Source organism: Mustelus asterias, chromosome 5 (genome assembly GCF_964213995.1).
Source record: "Mustelus asterias chromosome 5, sMusAst1.hap1.1, whole genome shotgun sequence".
In the NCBI taxonomy this organism is placed as follows: Eukaryota; Metazoa; Chordata; class Chondrichthyes; order Carcharhiniformes; family Triakidae; genus Mustelus; species Mustelus asterias.
This window is the reverse complement of record NC_135805.1, coordinates 86248309-86261764: the sequence shown is the minus strand read 5'-3', so window position 1 is coordinate 86261764 and position 13456 is coordinate 86248309. Positions and strand designations below refer to the sequence as shown.

The 13456-nt window shown below is 44.0% G+C and overlaps 1 protein-coding gene across 3 annotated transcripts in view; it reads right to left on the bottom strand.

The window, feature by feature from the left end:
- Positions 1 to 13456, bottom strand: part of cad (carbamoyl-phosphate synthetase 2, aspartate transcarbamylase, and dihydroorotase) — a 107747-nt gene that overhangs the window by 89873 nt on the left and 4418 nt on the right. For all 3 annotated transcript variants that reach the window (XM_078212959.1, XM_078212960.1, XM_078212961.1), the window contains exon 2: positions 146 to 285. In XM_078212959.1, the coding sequence (XP_078069085.1) occupies positions 146 to 285 (140 nt within the window). The remainder of the gene's footprint in view (positions 1 to 145; positions 286 to 13456) is intronic.

Sequence of the window (13456 nt, the reverse complement as noted above, 5' to 3'; positions counted from 1 at the left end):
GGTTAATGCGTGGGGTTACGGGTGGAATTGTTGTCGTTGCAGACTTGATGGGCCGAATGGCCTCCTTCCGCGCTGCAGGGATTCTACTGGTTATAGACTAGCTTGAGCAGCATTAGTAGATAACGGTTTAGGAGATGCTGTGTACCTTGCTGAGTCCATGTTCATCTTCTTCATCCTTGGGTATGCCATAGTTCCCAATCAATGGATAGGTAAGGACAAGTATTTGACAATAATATGATGGATCAGTCAAAGCCTCCGGGTAACCTACCATTCCAGTCTGGAAAACTGAAAGGAAAATACGTTACTGTAGCTACTTATATTGATAACTATACATCAATAAACAGTTAAATACACTAGCTTGTTTTTAGGCATTATAATTAAGAAAATATAACTATTAGCCTTGTAACAAAGTATTGCTTTCAGGTTTTGCTCCAATTCTTCCTCTAAATTGAATCACAGTCCTGCAAGTGGCAACAAAGTAATCTGTGATAACCACTTCTGGCAACTTATGATTCTTCACTTCTTGGGTAAGGAAGCACATGGTCTGAACCGTTAGTACCTACAGCTGGTAAACTAACCAAGATTTAAAAAAACTTACCAGCTAAGGCACAAACATCACCCCATCCTAATATAGTAAAAGTACAACAATAAACATCAATCTGAGCTGCTATGGGTCAAATCTCGCTGCTTTCTAATCCTCTTCATTCTAGAAAACTTAAGAACGTAATCTAACAAAAGAGTAGATCAATTATTTCATAAGAAGCATCATTATGCTGAGTTTGTAAAACAGGTAAAAATCCTTCTCCTTCCATAAGTTTGTGATTATTTATGATTTATTTGCGATTTATACTTGACAATTATCCAGGTTATAATAACCTCTAATCTAAGCCAGTCCCCAATGCTGAAGATTCAATGCTCTCTACATCTGCAAAGGTAGCAGAATTCTGACAGTCCATTAATTTGCATTGCATGCATGGCAACAATCTTTAGGCCGTTTTCACATATCAATTTCAAAGTAATTTTTGACACACTGAAAATAATTAGTTTTTGTTCCTGAAGAGTCAATCTAGAATAATATCTACCTTCCTAATGTTGAAGCCATAGCGCATTTGCAATGTGTAATTTAAACTGCTTGTTCTGAGCATCCTTTCTGGTTAAACTCTCCGTGAAATAATCATTGAACAGGTTGGTTAAACTCTTCAACAATCAAAAAAAACACACAAAATGCTCAAAACTGAGCCGGTTAGGTGGCAAGTGTCGAGAGGAACAGAGTTGGTGGTAACATCTGAGTTGTGATGCAGGGGGCAAGAGATATAATAATATCTAAAGCAAGTATAGAGGCAAGGAAAGGGGAGTGGTGTAAAATAGGGTGGTGTGATAGGGTGGGAGACAGTCACGATTAAATATCAAAAGGAACAATGGTGCAAGCAAAGATATGAAATAAATAAAACAAAAGTTCACTCTGTCCTGAGTATTCGAAGCTTTTTCTATTTTTATTTCAAATTTCCAGCTACAATATTTTGGCATTATAAAAACCACAACTGGCATTTATATAGCCCCCTTGATTGGATAAAATAACCTAGTTTTCTCCTGATTTACCATAAGGTCGTTATCGTAGTAGAATAATTTCTGGCATGAAATAATTTGTACCCACTACTGTGTTCATTTTCAGGACATTTCAATCTGCTTCTGTACAATCATTTCAGCACAACATTTTCCTGTTCTTCCCTACCCCCATCCTTGAAATACCATTGCAAAGTGCATTCAGCATTAATCTGTTTAACTGATCCAACAAATCAAGTTGTAATAAATAAAACTTTTCACAACTGAAGAACAGAATTTTAGAATTAGAAATACAATCAAGCGAGTTTCAACTAGAACAGGCATTGATAATTCACAAAGCTATTATTTGCCTATTAAGCACAAGATCAACGTACTCCAATCAAATAGGCAAACTGGAACTTACTCTTCTTATACTAGATCTCAGTGTACGTCATTAATTCCATTCCAAATGTATAGAACATTTTCTCAACCCTGTCATTATCTCTGAACTGTTAAGACTATTTGTCCAATATCTCGTACTGAATATGATGTGGAGTTGCCGGCGTTGGACTGGGGTGGGCACAGTAAGTAGTCTCACAACACCAGGTTAAAGTCCAACAGGTTTATTTGGTAGCATGAGTTTTCGGAGCGCTGCTCCTTCATCAGGTGAGCTCTGAAAGCTCAGGCTACCAAATAAACCTGTTGGACTTTAACCTGGTGTAGTGAGACTACTTACTGAATAAGCAGAGATTTCCTTCAATTGAATATTGGCAAGATCAGAGCCTTTGGTTTCAGTCCTCACCACAAGCTCCATTCCCTAATCACTGATTTCATCCATCTACCTGGCAACTGTTTAAGGCTGAACCAGACTGTTTTGATTAATATCTGCCCCCCTGCACCATCATGAAGACCGACTGTTTCCACTTCACTGAACACCAGCCCTGCCTCAAATCTTCTGCTGCTGAAACCCAGATCAGTGCCTTTCGAACTGCTTGACCGGTCTCAATCCACTTCTAGACAGCCTCTCACATAAATATGAAGCCATCCAAAACTCTGCTGCTCCTGTTCTAACCCACACCTAGTCTGTGTGATCAAGGTACCGCATGGTAGGTTGTTGCATAAGGTTAAATCTCACAGAATCCAGGGTGAGGTATCTAAATGGATACAAAATTGGCTACTTGACAGAAACCAGAAAGTGGTTGTAGAGGGTTGTTTTTCAAACTGGAGGCCTGAACACCGAGGCGGTGTGCCTCAGGGATCAGTGCTGGGTCCACTGGCATTTATCATTTATATTAATGATTTGGATGAGAATATAGGAGGCATGGTGAGTAAGTTTGCAGATGACACCAAGATTGGTGGCATAGTGGACAGTGAAGAAAGTTATCTTCGATTGCATCGGGATCTTGTTCAATTGGCCCAGTGGGCTGACGAATGGCAGATGGAGTTTAATTTAGATAAATGCAAGGTGATGCATTTTGGTAGATTGAACCAGGGCAGGACTTACTCAGTTAAATGGTAGGGCATTAGGGTGAGTTACAGAACAATGAGATCTAGGGGTACATGTTCATAGCTCCTTGAAAGTGGAGTCACGGGTGGACAGAGTGGTGAAGAAGGCATTCGGCATGCTTGGTTTCATTGGTCAGAACATTGAATACAGGAGTTGGGACATCTTGTTGAAGTTGTACAAGACATTGGTATGGCCACACTTGGAATCCTGTGTGCAATTCTAGTCACCCTATTATAGAAAGGATATTATTAAACTGGGAAAGAGTGCAGAAAAGATTTACTAGGATGCTACCGGGACTTGATGGTTTGAGTTATAAGGAGTGGCTGGATAGACTGGGACTTTTTTCTCTGGAGCGTAGAAGGCTAAGGGGTGATCTTATAGAGGTCTATAAAATAATGAGGGGCATAGATCAGCTAGATAGTCAATATCTTTTCCCAAAGATAGGGGAGCCTAAAACTAGAGGGCATAGGTTTAAGGTGAGAGGGGAGAGATACAGAAGTGTTCAGAGGGGCAATTTTTTCACACAGAGGGTGGAACAAGCTGCCAGAGGTAGTAGTAGAGGCGGGTAAAATTTAGTCTTTTAAAAAGCATTTAGACGGTTACATGGGTACGATGGGTATAGAGGGATATGGGCCAAATGCGGGCAATTGGGATTAATTTAGGGGTTTTTTAAAAAAGGGCATCATGGACAAGTTGGGCCGAAAGGCCTGTTTCCATGCTGTAAACCTCTATGACTCTAGTCCCAGTCACCCATCACCTGTGTGCTTGCTGACATACGAGAACTCTGTCAACCATGTCTCAATTTTAAAATTCTCATCAATTCTTTTCAAATGCCTCCAAAGCCTCATCCCTTCCCATCTCAGAAATCTCCAGTCCCACAGCAGAGATATTGGCACTCCTCCAATTCTGGTATTTTGCGCATCCCTAATTTTAATCACTATGCATTTAGCCGCCAAGGCCCTAAGCACTTGAGTTTCCACCTTACACCTCTCCCCATCTCTTTTTCCTTCTGAAAAAACTCCTGAAAACATACCTCCTCATCCAAGCTTTTTGTTGACTGATGTAACGTCATTTTAAGTAATTATTAAATTTTGCTTGTGAAGGCACTTTTGTAAAGCACCATGGGACACTATATAAATACCAGTTGTTCTATATTTACAATTATGGGTGGCACGGTAGCACAATGGTTAGCACTGCTGCTTCACAGCTCCAGGGACCTGGGTTCGATTCCCAGCTCGGGTCACTGTCTGTGTGGAGTTTGCACATTCTCCTCGTGTCTGCGTGGGTTTCCTCCGGGTGCTCCGGTTTCCTCCCACAGTCCAAAGATGTGCGGGCCAGGTTGATTGGCCATGCTAAAAAAATTGCCCTTTAGAGTCCTGAGATGCGTAGGTTAGAGGGATTAGCGGGTAAAATATATCGGGTTATGGGGGTAGGACCTGGGTGGGATTGTGGTCAGTGCAGACCCGATGGGCCGAATGGCCTCTTCCTGTACTGTAGGTTTCTATGATCTGTAGCAATTCATATCGTAAAAACTACTCATCTCAATAGAGCCCTTAAATTAACAGTTACAGTGGCCAATGCTGCATTTTATCATCCAATGTCAGAATCCAAAGAATACCTTTGCTAACTCAAATTAATTGCACTACCGTGTAAGATTTCAGCTTAACTGGAAATTGATGGAAACTTTGCTTCCAATCATTTGATGCTAGTTAACTTCAGTGATATTTTGCCCACAAGTTCTAAGTAAAAACACTAATTACTGAGATAACAATATCATCAATTAGCAATGTGGCTAATGAAAGAATTGATGTGCAGCATCTATTATACAATCAATATATGAGAAGTGGTGGCAACATTTTAACAGTATTGCACCTCAGAGTGGCACTTAGAGCATGAAACATGACAATGCTATGTGGTGGCGTGGCCCAAATTCAAATTGCTAACTGTTGCAACTGGAGACAAAATTTGCAACAAAACGTTTTTTAAAAAACTAATTAATTTCAAATGGATATGCATAAAAGACTCAGAAACTAGAACGTATTGCTCTCATACAGTGTTTGCACCCACAATTCTGCTATCCTTTAAATCGTATAATTGATTTGCACTCATGTTAAGAACATCAGAACTTGGAGCAGGAGTCGGCCATCTGGCCCCTCGAGCCTGTTCCGCCTTTCAATAAGATCATGGCTGATCTTTTTGTGGACTCAGCTCCACTTACCCGCCCACTCACCATAACCCTTAAATCCTTTACTGTTCAAAAATCTATCTATCCTCGCCTTAAAAACATTCAATGAGGTAGCCTCAACTGCTTCACTGGGCAGGGAATTCCAGATTCACAACCCTTTGGGTGAAGAAGTTCCTCCTCAACTCAGTCTTAAATCTGCTCCTCCTTTTTTTGAGGCTATGCCCCCAATTCTAGTTTCACACGCCAGTGGAAGCAACCTGCTTCTATCTTATATGTTTCTATAAGATCTCCCCTCATTCTTCTGAATTCCAATTAGTATAGTCCCAGTCTATTCAGTCTTTCCTCATTGTTAAGTTCGTTTTCGTGAGACTCTTCTGTCCTTGATACAAAGGCAAACACCAACTGTTGTCCGATTCGAAAGTTCTTTATTCATCTTACTGGCAAGCTGGCAAACCTTTGCTACGTAACTTCCACTCAGTGCTGGGAGTCAGTTAGCAAAAGCGCACTGAATAATGGGACAGTCCCCCTTTATGTAGTTTTACAATCCTCATGGTCACATGCGGTCTGACGCAATATAGCTAATCACAAGACACCCTTTGTTCTAGTCAGGTTCACCATATCCAAGGTCGTAATATGGTTATGTTGAAAGAAAGAACTGTTAATGGGTAAGTGGGATTAGTCACAGGTATCTTAAGCTTGTCATTTACCCAAACTGCTGGTTTAGCCGGTTTTTGCAAAAGCTCTTAGCTGCATGCGATGTTAACCCCTTAATATCTCATTCCCTCCTTTTATCATTTCATGATAACTTTAAACCTATAGAGAGGAGTTTGGGCTCTGTTATAGGCCAGGCATCGACAAACACATTGTAGCAAGAACAGTAATACGCAAACCACCAGAATAATGAGTCCCAAATGCATTAGCATTCCTCCCCAGTCCCCAAAGAGGTTACCAAAGGGCCACCAGCCAGGGGGATTGTAGTCCTTAAAGTTCTGCCCCTGGTTGGGGACTGTGAGCTACTACTGGGACAGGTGACATTGAACTGCTGAATGCAGTTGCTACGGCCAACGGATTTGGTTCCGTTTCTTATCAGGCAGATGGATCCCCTTTGTTGATTGTTTATAACGAAGTGGGGTGGAGGGTCTGACCTATTATAGTTGGGCTGGTAATGTTTCTTAAAGGCCGATAAAGTACACCCCTTCTTCATTGTAGAGACATCACTACTGATGTCTACCTGATAATTTCCTCCCGTGGTCTGGGCCCCCTTTCTTCTTCCGCGATCAGTCCCGTTCTGATACAAAATCATTTCCCGGGGTTTGAGAGGAATAGGGAACAAGGAGATCCCCTCTTTGGCCTGTGGTGGTATGTGTGAGCAGACCCAACACCTGCTTACATTAAACTTTACAGCATACTCATAAGCCATGTACAAAAAGGTGTTAAAGTGTAAGCGTCCATTGGTCAGTCCATCTTTCAGGTGTCTTTTCCGCTGTTCCGGTTGTCCTTGTGCCAGGAAAATAGCTGAAAGGCTGAAGACAGTGAAGATAAGCTTCATGATTTATTAGTGGATGTTGGTGTCCACCGTTTAGTCACTCAGATGTATCCAGCGAGGTTGTCCTTGAACCTTGATTGCAGTTGGAGTCTGGAGGAGAACTTGGGACGGTCCTTTCCACTGTGGCCCAAGTTTGGATCGATCCCAGTTCTTTATTAGCACGAGGTCTCCTATCTGTGGTCCAGGGAAGTAGTCCTGTGGGTCAGAATCTTGATCCGGTGTCCGTGGAGTTGATCCAAAGGCACACTGTACCTGTGAATGAAGAAACTCGAAAGACGAGGTTAGCTGTCGGAAGTACTTCGGCACTTCGTCTCCCACAACGTGTAAATCTATCTGGGTGGGCGGGCTTATATTTGCATCCCAGGGCGTCCTGCTTGGTTTATCTCCACAGCCGATAGTCCAGTGGTAGGGTGGGGTGTTATTCTCATGTGGTAGAGGGCTAAGGGTAAGACTTTTAACCAATTTAGACCGGTTTCAGATGTTAGCTTGGCTAGCTTAGCTTTAAGGGCCCCATTTGCTCTTTCCACTATCCCTGCTGCCTGAGGATGGTAGGCACAGTGGAACTGCTGCTGAATGTGTAATATGTCACATAGTTCCTTATTAATTTTCCCTATGAAATGGGGGCCATTGTCCGAGCTAATCTGTTGGGGCACACCGAATCTCGGTATTATTTCTATCAATAACAACTTTACTACTGTCGAGGCCTTGTTATTTGTAGTTGGAAAAGCCTCTATCCATCTACTAAACACATCAACAATTACAAGACAATACTTATAACACTGCACACGTGGTAATTCGATAAAATCCAACTGAATACAATCAAATGGGCCACCCGGCAAGGGTGTTTTCCCTGGCGAGCACTTTATGCCTTGGCCAATGTTATTTTGTTGACAGGTTAAGCATGATGCCATGCGAGACTGAGCAGCCTCGGCCAGTCAGGGGTACGAAGCAATATTCCACTCATTTCCTCCTTCCCAAGGTGGGTGTAAGAGTGTAGACAATCAAGCAATAAAGGCAGTAATGCATCTGGTATACAAACTTGGCCAGCTGGAGTAACCCAGAGGCCTGATGACGCAGAATGCGAACATCCATGCATCTTCCAAAGATCGTGTTCACTGTAAGCACTGAATAGTGACTATATCTGGTATGCCCGGTGTGTTCAAAGAAGGCGGGTGATTTATCGCCTGCTTATTCATGGAGGACACTATGTTAGTTTGGGCTGTTACAGCCTTTTTGGCGGCATAGTCAGCCCTGGCATTACCCCTGGTCACCGCCGAGTCATCGGCAGCGTGGGCAGTACATTTAATAATGGCCAGTTGTTTAGGCAGGAGGATGGCTTGGAGAAGATTGCGAACCTAAGGAGAGTTTTGGATGGGAGTCCCCGAAGAGGTAAGGAAACCACTTTGGGCCCATAGTTGGCTGAAATCGTGGGTGACCCCGAAAGCATAACGGGAGTCGGTATAGATGTTTGTGGATTTGTTCGCAGCGAGGATGCAGGCGCGGGCGAGGGCAAATAGTTCGGCCTTTTGGGCGGAGATGGAAGGTTCGAATGCGGCCGCCTCCAGTGTGGTAGTATTGTTTACAACCGAGTAACCAGAAATGGGTCTCCCAGAGGGGGAGATGGAGGAACTGCCGTCAACATACAAGGTAAGGTCTGGAGAGGGTAAGGGAGAGTCAGTAAGGTCTGGACGAGGCGAGGTCAAAAAGTGGTTCCGAAGTAAACAATCATGAGGGGGGCTGCAGGAGTTCATCGGGGGGGGGGGGGGGGGGGGAAGCAGTGAAGTGGCAGGATTAACAGTGGAACAGGAGAACATCAGGAGGGGGTTATTGAGAAGAGCAACCTCATATCGGCTTAACCGGGCCTGTGTTAAATGTTGGGTCTGATGGGAAGTAAGGAGGGCCACCATGGCGTGTGAGGTAAAAATGGTAACTGGCTGGTGGAGTGTAATATTAGCAGCAGCTGTTCGGGACCATCATAATCCTCACTGTCTTCCAAATCACTAGAGTAATTATCTCGTCAGCGCCGATGGGTCTTAAAGGGGTGCGGCTTTTCCTCAGCCCGATCTTTCGTTCGGGTAGTACGGGATCGGGTTCTACAGGCTATCGGGTCAGTGAACGGCCCCTGTGTTGAGCCCTCGTGAGGGCTGGTACCGGGTCCTGAGGTAGCTTGTTGGGCAGAGTCATCAGATGTTGTCGGGGTCGGCAAAACAGGAGGTTGAACAGGAATTTCGGACTCTGGGGTATAAGGCGGAGGAGAGGGAGGTGGAGTTGGTTGGACCTGGACAGGTTGGGGTTGAAGTTGGGGAGTGGTCGGAGCGCTAGGTTGCCTTCTCCAATCCTCCTCCTCCTGTTGTTCATCGGTGTCAGTACTTTGGAACAACAATGGCATGCCAGATGTGTCAGGAGGTACCTCCGGTTTTTTAACCTTTCCTTTGTTTGGCCTGTCGCTCTAGCCCTTTTTCTCGGTCTCGTCTCTCCCTTTCCAACCTCTCTTGTTCTGCTCTATCTCTTTTGTCCTTCTCACATTCCCACTTCAACATTTCCCAAGTTTTTTCCCTCATCATCACATTCACTGACCCCTCTCCTACGTGCATTATCCTCCCAGCTGGCCAGCTTTGATTTTTCGGTCAGTTCATCGGCTTTCTTTCTCCATAAAGACATGAAAACTTTCCATTTACTTCCCGCATTTCGTTTCCAAATAGCCTCCTCTGCTTTAATACACTTATCAAATCCCAAGTTCCCCCTAACGGCCAATTCTCCTTCCCCAGTTTTTTGTTGAAACACCCTGACAAGTGTCTGAGTCGCTCCTCGTCCTTTGGGTTTTCACGACACATTTTATATAAAGGGGTCCCATCCCCTGATTTGTCTAAGGTTTGACCCATTTTTAATCAATTGACTATATCTCAGAGGACTCGAACCTCAAATTCCACCGACCTAGGGACTCGAACCCCGGTCAACCGGGGGACTCAAACCTCCCAGTTTTGATATACCAGAGCCCTGGGGACTCTAACCTCCAGGTACGTGTGGGGGACTTGAACCTCCGTTATCTTACTGAATAAACCTGGGGACTCGAATCACCAGGCCACTCGGGGGACTCGAACCACCCGGTGTCTTAACAAATAAACCTGGGGACTCGAACCACCAGGCCACTCGGGGGACTCGAACCACCCGGCAAAGGACTAGTCAGTGTTCAAGGACGTAAGTCGTCTCCGGGTTCCGTCAATACAGGGCCTCGGGGGATGAGGGGTCGACTGAGTATTAGTTCAGTGAGAGAGACCAAGGTTAATCTTACCTTGTGGGCCCGTCCGTCTCACGTTACCGACACCCAGACGATCGCTTATTCAGTCCACCTCAGAGGACATCTGTATGTTGGAACCCTGCTCTGCAGCGCCAATTGTTATGTTTGTTTTCGTGAGACTCTTCCGTCCTTGATACAAAGGCAAACACCAACTGTTGTCCAATTCGAAAGTTCTTTATTCGTCTTACATATGCAAGCTGGCAAACCTTTGCTACGTAACTTCCACTCAGTGCTGGGAGTCAGTTAGCAAAAGTGGGCTGAATAATGGGACAGTCCCCCTTTATGTAGTTTTACAATCCTCATGGTCACATGCGGTCTGATGCAATATAGCTAATCACAAGACACCCTTTGTTCCAGTCAGGTTAACCATATTGAAGGTGGTAATATGGTTATGTTGAAAGAAGGAGAACTGCTAATGGGTAAGTGGGATTAGTCACAGGTATCTTAAGCTTGTCATTTACCCAAACTGCTGGTTTATCTGGTTTTTGCAAAAGCTCTTAGTTGCATGTGATGTTAACCCCTTAATATCTCATCATAGCCAACCGTCTCAACTCCGGAATCAACCGAGTGAATCGCCTTTGCACCCCCTCCAGTGCCAGTATGTCCTTTCTCAAGTAAGAGGACCAAAACCGTACACAGTACTCCAGATGTGGTCTCACCAGCACCGTATACAGCTGCAACATAACCTCCCTGTTTTTAAACTCCGTCCCTCTGGCAATGAAGGACAAAACTCCATTTGCCTTAATTACCTGCTGCACCTGCAAACCAGCTTTTTGTGAATCATGCACAAGGACACCCAGGTCCCTCTGCACAGCAGCATGCTGCAATTTTTTACCATTTAAATAATAGTCCATTTTGCTGTTATTCCTACCAAAATGGATGACCTCACATTTACCAACATTATACTCCATCTGCCAGACACTTGCCCACTCACTTAGGCTATCTATATCCCTTTGCAGACTTCCAGTGTCCTCTGCACACTTTGCTCTGCCACTCATCTTAGTGTCATCTGCGAATTTTGACACACTACACTTGGTCCCCAACTCCAAATCATCTATGTAAATTGTAAACAATTGCAGTCCCAACATTGATCCCTGAGGCACACCACTAGTCATTGATCGCCAACCAGAAAAGCACCCATTTACCCCCACTCTGCTTTGTTAGTTCACCATATCCATGCTAATACATTACCTGTAACACCCTGCACCTTTATCTTATGTAGCAGCCTTTGGTGCGGCACCTTGTCAAATGCCTTCTGGAAATCCAGATACACCACATTCATAGGTTCTCCATTGTCCACCACACGTGTATTGTTCTCAAAGAATTCCACCAAATTAGTCAAACATGACCTGCCCTTCATGAACCCATGCTACGTCTTCCGAATGGGACAATTTATATTCAGATTTCTCGCTATTTCTTCCTTGATTATAGATTCAAGCATTTTCCCCACTACAGAAGTTAAGTTAACCGGCCTATAGTTACCCGCCTTTTGTCTACCTCCTTTTCTAAACAGTGGTGTCACATTTGCTGTTTTCCAATCTGCAGGAACCACCCCAGAGTCTAACAAAATTTGGTAAATTACCACTAGTGCATTTGCTATTTCCCCCGCCATCTCCTTTAGTACCCTGATTCACAACCCTGTCCCCATCACCAGTTTTCCAAAGCTAAAGGATTTGGCAAGTGAGCCCTGGTAGAAGCCCGTGCATGATTTTGTTAATGTGGGAACTTGCGGTGCCATCACTGCCCCCACAATCTTGACAGGTTGGTGGTCATATTTCAGTGACATGCCAAACAAGAATGCCTGGACCACCTTGCTGCTGCAGAATTCTCCTGCTTTCATAGCTGATGGGATGAACTTTCTTCCTTTGGTCTGTCATTGAGGGCTTGTTGAACCACACTTTGTCTGTCTCCTCACTCCAATGTTGCTGCCCATATGAACTTCAGATGAAGACGAAGACTGGCATTCCATCAGGGCCAGGAGACTTGTCTACCTTTCGCCCCATTAGTTTGCCCAACACTACCTCTTTAGTGATAATGATAATTTCTAGGTCCTCACCTGCCATAGTCTTCTTGTCATCAATTTTGGCATGTTATTTGTGTCTGCCACTGTGAAGACCAACACAAAATACCTGTTCAATGCCTTGGCCATTTCCAGTTATTACATTCCCCTTCTTATCCTCTAAAGGACTTTAGCCACACTTTTTCATTTTATATATTTGTAGAAACTTTCGCCATCTGTTTTTATATTCTGAGCTAGTTTACTCTCATAATTCATCTTTTCTTTATAGCTTTCTTTCGTGGATTTCTGTTGCTCTTTAAAGATTTCCCAATCCTCTAGTTTCCCACTAATCTTTGCCACTTTTTTTGCGTTTTCCTTCAATTTGATACCCTTCTTTATTTCCTTAGATATCCATAGCTGATTATCCCTTTCACTACAGTTCTTCCTTATCACTGATATATACTTCTGCTGAGCACTGTGAAAAATCATTTTGAAAGTCCTCCACTGTTCCTCAATTGTTCCACTATAAAGTTTTTGCTCCTAGTCTACCTTAGCCAACTGCTCCCTCATCCCATTGTTGTCACCTTTGTTTAAGCACAAGACACTGGTTTTGGATCTGAGAGAGTTCAAATGCAGATTTAGACCGAAAATGCTGTTTGGACTTTTGCTGATCATGAATATCACAACTGACACCAGTCTTCGTCTTCATCTGAAGTTCATATGGGCAGCAACATGGGAGTGAGGGGGCAGACAAAGTGTGCTTCAACAAGCCCTCAATGACAGACCAAAGGAAGACAGTTCATCCCACCAGCTATGAAAGCAGGAGAATTCTGCAGCAGCAAGGTGGTCCAGGCATTCTTGTTTAACATGTCACTGAAATATGACCACCAACCTGTCAAGATTGTGGGGGCAGAGATGGCACCGCAAGTTCCCACATTAACAAAATCACGCACAGGCTTCCACCAGGGCTCACTTGCCAAATCCTTTAGCTTTGGAAAACTGGTGATGGGGACAGGGCTGTGAATCTGGGAGCGCTGAGTCAGGACTTTGCGTACAGATGATTGAAGGTCATTAGACACCTGTGCCGGGACAGAGGTGCCTTTGGGCAGCAGCATCCCTGACTGAGCAATCCTTGTCAGGAAACTCTCTACACACCCTAAATGGGGCAGGGGTTAGAAAAGATGCTCCGAAATTAGGCTGTCCGACTTTCTCCTGGCTGGGGAACCACGCCCTACAGATCACCAACATTGTGGTCAAAGAAAGAAAACTTTCAATTTTGCAACTTGGATTGCTAGAACACTTATGGAAAATCTCAAAAATGACCACTGGAAAGAAGAAGTGCAATCTTATCACGAGAGATAATAGACTCCAAATTGACA